At 48.3% G+C, this 10611-nt stretch overlaps 1 protein-coding gene across 2 annotated transcripts in view; it reads left to right on the plus strand.

Annotated features, from left to right (window-relative positions):
- The first annotated feature begins 2049 nt into the window (after positions 1 to 2049).
- LOC113204683 (cyclic nucleotide-gated cation channel alpha-3) overlaps positions 2050 to 10611 on the plus strand; it is a 9654-nt gene continuing 1092 nt past the window's right edge. Inside the window, exons 1-7 of one of the 2 annotated variants that reach the window (XM_052270121.1) lie at positions 2050 to 2186; positions 2322 to 2474; positions 3792 to 3929; positions 4068 to 4235; positions 4352 to 4607; positions 6030 to 6145; positions 6225 to 9780. In XM_052270121.1, the coding sequence (XP_052126081.1) occupies positions 2072 to 2186; positions 2322 to 2474; positions 3792 to 3929; positions 4068 to 4235; positions 4352 to 4607; positions 6030 to 6145; positions 6225 to 6547 (1269 nt within the window). In that variant the 5' untranslated portion in view covers positions 2050 to 2071 and the 3' untranslated portion in view covers positions 6548 to 9780. The remainder of the gene's footprint in view (positions 2187 to 2321; positions 2475 to 3791; positions 3930 to 4067; positions 4236 to 4351; positions 4608 to 6029; positions 6146 to 6224; positions 9781 to 10611) is intronic. The other variant, XM_052270122.1, reaches the window with a different exon arrangement.

Raw genomic sequence — 10611 nt, forward strand, 5'->3', positions numbered from 1 at the left:
GGCCGCGCGCCGCTTTTACTGCTCTGCGCGGAGACATAAAGCGTGGGAAATGATGAATTGAAATTTTGCCGGGTGCGGACATAAACATTGTAGGGCGCGGCGGCTGTAAAGGGTGGCGCGGCGACGCAGAGCCGGAAGTAGATGTAGAGGCGCGTAACGGGCGACGTGACGCGCGCAGGGGGCGGTACCGCCCTCGAGAGGGAGTGTCTTGTCGAGGGGAATTCACTGTCAAAAACACTGCTCAATGCTTACGGTGAATTTCACCGTAAGCTACAGCTACCCTGCACCAGCAGCAGCTAGCCTACGGTCAATCTTCACCATAGGCTACGGTGAAGGAAACTGTAAGTTACGGTTGAATGTCACAGTAAGCTACGGTGAATCAGGGTGCAACACCGTAACTTATAGTGATATTCACCGTACGTAGCTTACAGTGAATATCGACCGTAAGCTACAGTGCTGCAGGATTCGCGAGCGACCGCTCCATTTACTCTTAAAGTGAGTAAAAGGACAAATTTTGCAAGTGTTCGAATGGCTTGTGGTCACTGTGAAAAATGGTCGTAGGTTTACTGAAAACTTTTTCATTTGTGTCGTAAAATTACAGTTTTAAGTTGTAAATTCCGAGGCACTTTGTGTCGACTCGTTGTTAATTTCCGTTCATTTTTCACAGTGGCCGCTCCCCTGCAACACAGTGAATGAGCTGTCGCAAATCTACCAATACCTATAAAGCCGTGTGATTGGATCCGCGGCTCATAACTGCAGGGCGTGACATTCGCGCTCTGGTGTTTCCAGTGTGCCGTTGTCAGAGGCAGGCCCGCGACCCCTTCCCCCCCTACGCCGTGTCGCCGTATATACCCCGTACCCCGCCATCCCTGTCCAAGTATCGAGTTTGCATAAACGCGCCCGGCCAATTATACATGTTTCCATGTTGATACAACACCCCGCCGGCGCTCTCGCTGCGCGGCCACGGGGTCGGCGGGGACGGCGGGGACGGCGGGGACGGCGGGGACGGCGGGGACGGCGGGGACGGCGGGGACGGCGAGCGGGGCCGAGCATGGAGGCAGTGTTGGTCCTGCAATCATCCGGGGTGGTGTTTGAGAGCCGCTACACCTCCACCCCTGCCTGCAACACAACGCCCCCGCCCCATCGCCACCCGCTGCGAGACACAATGTTTCGTTTACCGTTTCAAAAAGTGCTGCCAATTTGACAAAAAAAATCCATATAGTGTCTGGTGAATTTGGTCGGTCGCTTTTCTGGGAATAAATCTCATGCGCCCTCGAAGGGAATCCTCTTTGACTGTTTGAAGCTACACTGAAGTCTTCAAAGCTCCATGGCCAACCCTAAAGATAAACACTTCCAAGTGTTCTACTTTACTGTTGAACATTCAAACATCCAGTCAAATATTTAAAAGTGTGCAACTTAAGTCTTGAGCAATGATATCACACAAGATGCAGACTTTCTTCATCAGTGTAGAGCAGTTACAAGGAAACAGCACTTCTACGATATACGCTGAACTGCTCGAGGGTTCCCCCACTCCTAAAATAAGTGTACCGGGTGTAACTGAGAATGCGCAACAGTGTTGCGGGATTGCATACCCGCCAGGGCTGCAGGGGCCATGGCGCCTTACGGGCTAACTGGGTAGGCAAACCCGCAACACTGTTGCGCATTCTCAGTTACACCCGGTACAACGAGTTGGCGAGCTGATGAGTTGTCGCGAGTTAGGCACGAGTTGGGGTTGGGATCAATTTTTTTTTTAGAGATTTTCGCGAATTTAGCGCGAGTTTTCGCAAATTTTCGGGGGATCGCACAGAACTGCTTTACTCGGGTTTTCATCACTGTGAAACGTGTCTAAAATTAAATTGACACGAACCAAAGTCCGTCAATGCCAGATCACGTCCCAGTACTAACTTATCTAGAAAGTGTAAAGTGATCACAGATGCGGACTGCGCCCCCCCCCCCTCCTTTCCCCCTCGGTTTCCCTTTATATTTTTTTCATTTCTCCCGTTGCTGCCCTATTTTTACGCAATGTTTGTCTCCTTTTGTTGCAGCGAAACTGGACGGAGTGAAGACGTACATGCGGATGCGGCGGGTTCCAGGGTCCCTGCAGGTCAAGGTCATCAAGTGGTTCGACTACCTGTGGTTAACTCAGAAGTGCTCGGACGAGGAGAGAGCCGTCAGCTGTCTGCCAGGTAAGATGATTTATCGGCTGTAAAGTAGTGTGATGTGGGCAAATGTTGGAGTTTAGTTCGACTCACAGGAGATTTGGGAGGCATGTGAAGCAACCCCTTGAGAGTACTTTGTAACGCCGTCGTGTGCATTTGCAGACAAGCTGAAGGCGGAGATCGCCATCAATGTCCATCTGGACACGCTCAAGAGGGTGGAGATCTTCCAAAACACGGAGGCGGGCTTTTTGTGCGAGCTCGTCCTCCGACTGAGACCAGTCCTCTTCTCTCCCGGGGACTACATTTGTAGAAAAGGTAAGCAGCCTGTTTGCGAAACGCAACAGCGCGCCTCGGATGCAAAAGGAGGCTATACGGAAAAAAATTATGTTGGGGGAGCAGGCGCTGTTTGATCGCGGTCTCCCTCTTACCCCCACCCCCATTCTCTCGCCCTCTCTCTCCCTCTCTCTCTCTGACTTCTCTTCTTCCCTCCCCTTCCCCCTCTCTCCCTCTGCCACCTCCCCCTCCCTTCTCCTCTCTCGGCAAACACTGGAATCTCTTTGCAGAAATCGTGAATTTGAAAACGGCACGGCGGGGAGACGTTTATTGCTCTTCTAAATAAAACGGCGGTCCTCTCTCTCCTCTCTCGCGCCTCGGCGCCTCGCCATCACGGTGACGTCCATTACTCCACGGTCAGCTCGAGATGGAAGGCAAAGATCTCATAGTGTCACTTCATTTCCTTTTCTTTTGCCGCCGCACCTTGCCCCCGCGCGCTCTCCTCTGCTCTCCTCCCCCTCGAGCCCTTCCGAGAAGCTCTCCGACGCTTCTCCCCATACCGCCTCTGCTCAGCCGCCGTAAGCAGGCGCTGGAGACCTGAAATGAAGGCGCGGCCCGCGGCGCCTTTCACGTATTTTCGCCCCTGTCCCTCCCCCCTCCCCCACCGTGTTGCTTATTATTCTATTTCAATATACGCAAAGGCGACGATGCTGATGGTCCAGCCTCCCCCTCTACTCCGACCCACGCTAGCCCGAGCGCCTTTGCCTCCTACACGTAAATATAAATACGGCTCGAGTAACATATCGTCTTGCCAGAGGGGTGGGGTGGCGGCTGGCGGCCCTGGCGCGGCGCTCGCTTACTCCTCCCGGGGTCTTCCTCGAGCATAAACTGATTCGATGACACTGATCCGCCCGGGGCGGGCGAACGCGAATCGCGAGATGGGATGGCGAAGAGCACAGGCAGGGAAAAAGAATACTCAAAGCCACCCCCGTCCTCTACTCCTACAACCGCCCCCCTGCCTTAAATATAAAGGGGAGGAAATGAAGAGTGTTAAACCAGAAGACCGTTGATTAAGAAATAACGTCGTTGAAATCGAGTCTGTGGCACTGTCATTAGTGACGTAGAATTAATCTAAATAGTAAATACACAGCACTTGGTCGCACCTGACTCTAAGAAGTAGCGTGTTTTTTTGTTTTCTGTTTTGTTTTGTTTTTGACATCTTCTGCTGCAGTCTCGTTTCCTGCAGGTTTCGAGCGCTGTGTTTTGAGAGTGCGCCCCCCCCCCTCACCTTTTTCCTACCCTCACACCAAGGCGAGGCCAGACAGACGCTGACATTTTTCCTTTTTTTTTGTTTCACAGGAGAGGTCGGCAAGGAGATGTACATAGTGAATAGGGGGCGGCTTCAGGTCGTGGCGGACAATGGGAACACAGTGCTGGCGACGCTCAAGGCTGGCTCATACTTCGGGGAGATTTCTATTCTCAACATGGGCACTGCAGGTACGTGTGCAATTCCATGACCTCACTAAGTCTAGACCCAAAACGAAATAAATCGTCAAAACAAGTCCCAAAATAATGTATTTTGCGCGGTGACCAGTTTGGTATATGATCTTTAACGGTGGTGTTTAAACTGTCCAGGCAACCGTCGGACGGCGAGTGTGCGTTCTGTCGGCTACAGCGACCTGTTCGTGCTCAGTAAGAAGGACATGTGGGACGTCCTCAAGGAGTACCCGGCGGCGAGGGTGCGGCTGGAGGCCATCGCAGTCAAGCGCCTGGAGAAGTACAAGAAGGCTCCGCTGGAGAAGGGTGAGTGTGCTTCGCTGGAGAGGTGGCTGGTCTGGTGCTGCCTTTTGTCGCTTTTGTGCCGTGCTCGAGGAGCAGGGCGGGGATCAACCGATCGAACCGACTCACTCTGTTTGCAGTGGCGCTGGGCCGGTCGCAGTCCACGCCGGGCCTGGTGGAGTCGCGGGGCCGAGTGCCGCTGGAGGAGATGTGGATCTCGCCGGTGGAGCCGCTCGTGACCTCGACCACCACGGCCAACTCCATGTTCAGCCCCAGCCACTCGCCCACCATCAGGTTAATGTCGGGCCGGGTGCCGCTGCCTCTCGGCCCTCTCCCTCTGGCGCCCCTGGCGCCGCCCCTGGCGCCGCCCCTGGCGCCTCTGGCGGGCGCAGGACGGTTCGTGCTCCCCATATACATCACATGCTGCTGTCGCACTGCCGTCGCACTGCGCACAGAGAGGGGACCGTACTCATTTCTAGCCCCCCGCGTTATACTTGCTGTTGTTGTGCTGCATGGTGCTCACGTCGTATGCGCCTCCCTGTGCGCCATTGCTCGGGTCGCGGGCGTTTGCGCACTCTGTGCTGCGTGCAGGTGTGCCGAGCGGCTTGGTTGTCTTGTTCACACCGGAAACGCAAGTGTGTGAATGCCACACACTTGTAGGTGTGTGACTGCCATTCGTACACATGGCGGTGCGGTGTCTGAATTTCAAAGGAAAATTCACATCTTCATACTCCCCCAAGTGTACGAATGGGCAGTCTCACACATTCCTACAAGTGTGCGACATTCACTCACTTGCGTTTCCAGTGCACGTTTTAGATACCCCAAAGAACTAGTTTTTGAATCAGGTGCATGTCCTTGCCAGTATACAGTGACGCGCCTGCAAGAGCACTGCATTGTCTGAATGGAGGTAAACTTGGCTCGAGAACTGGTTTGTATTTTGTGGGTGAGCAAGCCGGTATACGGACGCCTGCATGTGTGGACTTAATAAAAATACCTACATGGCGGTGAAGTGCACACCTGATAAAAGTATGCACACCAAAATTAAAGTTCAGCTTTTTTTATTTATTACGGAAAACGATGTGCTTTTTCGCGACGCTTAATCAGTGTGCATGGGCTTATTGTGCATCGAAAGGCTTAATTTCGACAGTGTCAGACGGAATTGAGTTATGTTTGAAAAGGCATGTGTGTTTATGCGTACGAATCCGCGCCGTGCAGGGTGGGATTTTGCACTCTAAAAAGTATTTGTTATTTTGATGATACCTTGGCTGATTTATACCACTTAATATCGTCGCCAATTACGAAAACGAAAAACCTGAAACAGGATATAAAAGACATGGCAAAGTCACACTGGCTTTTATTTAATGAAGGTACCAGTTGGTTGGTTGTTTCGACTCCGCGCCGTAGTATCATCTCTGGCCAAGACGCCTCACAGCCCAAGCGAGTAGGAGTAGGAGATCCGCCTTGAGGCACGCACGTGCTGCAAGTACCGTCTGTAAAGGCAATACATCACAGTGTTGCGGGTTTGCCTACCCGATCTGCCCGTAAGGCTCTGACAGAACCAATAACTAGGCCACTAAAACAAGGCGCCATAGCCCCTTGGGTATGCTAACCCGCAACACTGGGGAGTATTAGGCCTTACACTCATATGACTGCGGATGGGGGCGGGGTGAAACAGCCATCTGGTACATCGTCAACCGAACGAGAAAGTGTTTAACTTTGATGCCCTTGCCAGGAATCACGCTTGAGTATATCTGTTACGCTTTTCCCCCAGCCTACAGGGTCAAGACTAACATGCATTTTTCGTGTGTTTCCACTTAGATCTTTGCCACCTCACCTCCGCAACGTTGACTCCCCTAGCAGTGCCAACTCGAGCCAGCCCTCATCGGAAGCTGCGGTCCACCCGGCCCCCGGCGCGCAGCCCTACTCGACGCCAGGTCCGTCGTCGTCCTGGTGACCCTCTGCCCCGCCCGGCCGGCCGTCCCGGATGACAATGCTCTGCTTTTGCCTCCGCAGGGACCATCGTCTCGTGCAACTCGATGGCGCCGCTGGCGACGCAGCCGCACTCCCGCGCCACATCCCGGGCGGGCAGCCTGGTGCCACAGGCGCTGCAGGCGATGCAGCTGCAGGACGAGACGGGCGAGGCGGCGCTCAGGGCCAAGATCCAGTCGCTGCAGGAGCAGCTGGCGCGGGTGCAGACCGAGAACGCCTCGCTGTCGGCCAAGCTGTCGCAGCAGCGCTGGGAGGTGGACCAGCGCCTGCTCGACATCGAGATGCACATCTGCGGTGCCTCGTCGGGCAACTCATCGGCGGCCGACGATCGCGAGTCGTTTATATAACAGCGGGGGCCCGGGCCGCCGGTGCGCGAACAGCGCGAACAGCGCGTGCACTCGCACGGCCCGCCTCCTGTGCGGCCGGGCCCCGGGCCGGGCCCCGGGCTGGGCCGGCAGGGACGCCACCCGCTCAAGACGCCGCTAAAGGGACCAACTACTCGATTACTTTTGGCACACAGACTGTCGCAGGATCTCGCACCGCTCACGTTGGGGTCCTGTTGGGGGCCCTTACTGTCCGCCTGGCTGCCATCATGCATCCACTTCCCTCGGTTGCCCTGAGCAGAGTCTGTAGGGGGATTAACAAATCTAATTTTATATTTAATGAAAGATAAAACTACTAAAGAAAGTTAACATTTACTTTAAAGTCAAAAGGAAATTTATTGAGCATATTGGATAACAAATTTGTTCATTTTTTTTAAGCCTACAGAAAATCTCTTTTGTACTGATCTTCTCTCACTCTCTCCCCTCTCTACCCCCACCCAAACCCTTCCCTCTTTCACCCCACAGCCATTTCCTCAAGGGGGATATACAAGACCAGAGTAAATGTGAACTGTTTAGTTTTCACTTGTTTTGTTTTTTCAGTCAAATGTGAAGGTAAGGAGTGTTTTTTGACAGCTGTATCCAACATTTTAATTGTTTTGTTAATTATTGTTGAAGGTCCCGTCCATAAGTTTTTTCTGTTTTTTTTTTTTTTTTTAACAAAAATGTGGTTTAATAGTACTGCAACTTACTAGGAAACAGTTTATATTTTGAATGTGTGAATGTGTTATCAGAAGACGAATTCAATTGTGAAAGTGTATTGTGCAAGACATTGTATGTGTACCTATCATACAGCATCATGGTATTTGGAGGCATTATCTGACTCTATTCACTGTTGTGTGTCATAGCAAAGCGTTCATCCAAATTATTTTTCTGTCTAGGAAGACACATACAATTCAAGTCTGGTGTTGTCTAAGCAAGACAGGTAAACTAATTTCCCACAGTGTCAGTGCTTGAGAGTGCTGACCATACACGAGAACTGAAATCAGGACTAGCTACTCAATTCAGCCTGGCAATGTTAAAACACAATTTTATGCCATTTCACCATAGACCAAATGAATGGATATCTTTTCTGCAGATTGCTGCTGATTGACACGTAGTCTTAGTTGCACAGTAGTAAAGAAGAGCAATGTGCCTTGTCACCAAATGGGCTTGACCCATGCCGCCATCTGCAGGAAACCTCAATTTCCATAACTCTTTAATAAAGTTATCTGTCTAAACCTGTCTAAATCTAGTGCAATAATACATGAATGACTTATCTTTTTATATGATATTTCATTGATCAATGCTAGTCCATTATGGCTATCATAAACTTATAATTTTCAATCAATGATGTGTACATCAGAGGATAAATTAATAAGAGATGTATGTTTCTATACAATAGAACCAACTTCAAGAAAATGTTTGCATACCAGACTAAAAACAACACCCATTTTGCTACAGATCCTCTCCTGTAACTGTCACATTTTAATTTGAAACAAAATGCATTGGACCAATAATATCACACAACTCTGAAACAACGACTGTTGTGTACCTGTGGAGTGGAAGCCTATTTATTTCCAGTTTACCCACACATTTTTTTACTTTGTATGCCAAAGCTGTTCTTAAGCTGTTAACTTTCTAGCAGTCTAACAAACCAAAACCTTCAAATTGTTAAACTCATTTTCCTTTTTTAAATAAAATTTATAGTTGACCTAAATCAGAACAACTTAAACCCATTTTAATAAATCAATTGAATTTGGTTCTTTTTTGAAGAGTATCTTTATTGCTCTAAGCTTTCCTGCCGATATCTATTAACTAAGCCTAATAATGTTACCGGCCTTGTCTTTTCTGTTAACAATCGTCTTCTCTATTGAACATGAATGATTTGTTAAAGGCATTGTAAATGGACAGGCGCTTTTGCAATTATTATTCTTACTCAGGAACTAAGCGCCCAACTGTATATAAAATAATTTATTTCTAAAAATCTATTGACCATTAAATATATTATGTTGGTTACAAAAAATATGGTTTGTCTCTTTTACTCAGTGGCCTGCATTTATTCACATTTCCCCAAATATATTAAACAAGACAAACAAAAAGCGCTTAAAAAAAATCATCATAAATAAAATACTGGCTCAACGCTGCTCCCACCCCAAATCCTTACCAGGCTATAATAATAATGGTCTTTAAATTTCAGCATAATTGATTAAGAAGTGAGCTGCAGGGGTAGAGGGATCCAAGTTTCCTGAGACACAACACCAAAAAATCTAATCCAAGCTTTTTTACACACCCCCAATGCTGACGTGCAACACATATGTGTGCAAGAGATTGTTGTTATAGACAAGGAAAAAAATCATGTACTGCCATCTACGACTAAATATTGAACTTGTCTGAGATAAATTAGAATGATCTTTTTTCAAATATGTGTATATGTATAAAATATTATTCTGTTTGATCAGTTTTACTGCATACTACTTTTAACTATGCAGATAAAGCGTATATCTAGATTTACGACATGGCAATGTAAAACGGAAATATGTTAATTGTACAAATGGAAGAGAAAGCAAATCCACAAGCAACTCCCATCAAGGCTTAAATAAATATTGTGCAGAATCTTCAGAAGTATGAATAAAATCAATAAAGGAAAGTTGTTTAAACCTGCAACAACATTCCAATTGTGGTTAAAGCCAGCCATTTGCTTACATATGCAGGGTACCAACGGCCAATCCGAAATCGACTGTGATCTAATGCCGAATATGTAACCAGCAGCGAAGTTTTTTTGTGTTTTTTTTTTCCTCGCGACGTCGTGCTGGGCTTGTCCAGCCGTCCCTGTTTGTAACTACACAGTTGCAGCTGCAACCGACACGGCCACAGGCAGCTTTATTATCAGAACCGACTATACAAAATAATTTCACTCGGCGTCGAACTCAGAAGTCGCTCTGCGGTGGGATGAGGGAAGTGTCGGAATCTGAGACGACGATGACAACGCCTGCGACGGGTCGGGTAGGCCCGCCCGCCAAGTGTCTGTCTGGAGATGGTGGCCTACCCTCAGCGCCTGAGCGGCGATACCCCCTGCTAGCGGGCTCCCTGCTCTCCTCACCAGCGTGGACGGACATACCCTTACCCTGCAACGAGACTACTACGTGCAACACTGTTGCTTGCGGAAAAAGTTTGCTAGCCAGGCTTTCGGTTGTTACTTCACGGGTTATTTCGCGGAGGTAAGAAACTGCTGTCATTTTGCTAAATTTGTCAATGTAGTGTCATAGTGTCTGTCTATGCATGGATGCGGAAGAACGCAAACGTGATAAGTCTCATTCACTTACCTATTTACATAACCTCATTTTGAATTTACTACTATGATTTTGACATTTCTCCAAGGCAAATTTATGTACATGTCTAAAATATTCTATTTCACTTTTATCAGGATGTTGGTATTTGGTCATGTTTAGTCAAATATGTTGGATCTAGAGAGAATGAAAACTCTCATAATACGAGTGCTCAATACGATCGATACCATTAAACCTGAAAAAAAGTTCATTGCTTTAATTAAGACTCGTTCCTCCTGCCACGAAGAAGGTGAAGCGGGCTGGTAAAGAATGAAAGCCTATGGCCTCAAATTAAAAATTGATTGATATTTATCAGAAAGTTGGTGCAATGAATGTAACTAAGGCTATTCAGAGTAATTCTAGCCCTCGTCATTCCGTCACACTCACAACTCTTGTTCATGACTCTCCTCGTGACAGTGATGCAGAGGTACAGAGGGTAATAATTATACTTCATTAGTAAAGTAAATGTGAGGATGTTTTTATTATAGAAAAGAGCGCCAGTTTGCCCATTTTTTGTTCTTATTAGGGAATAACTGCTGTTAATCTCAGATCAATCCTCAAAATTTTTGACTGTTTCAAGTGGGATTCTAATTTTTTGTTCATGTGTAGTGAGTCAGCAGAAATAAATATTGAAGCCTATGAGATCCCCTATATCTTTAACCTTTCTGTTGCACTAATGATTGCAAAAGGGAATGGAGGACACCATGAAGCAGGACCGGAAGA

Source organism: Frankliniella occidentalis, unplaced genomic scaffold, assembly GCF_000697945.3.
Source record: "Frankliniella occidentalis isolate FOCC.00 unplaced genomic scaffold, Focc_3.1 Scaffold111, whole genome shotgun sequence".
Lineage (NCBI taxonomy): Eukaryota > Metazoa > Arthropoda > Insecta > Thysanoptera > Thripidae > Frankliniella > Frankliniella occidentalis.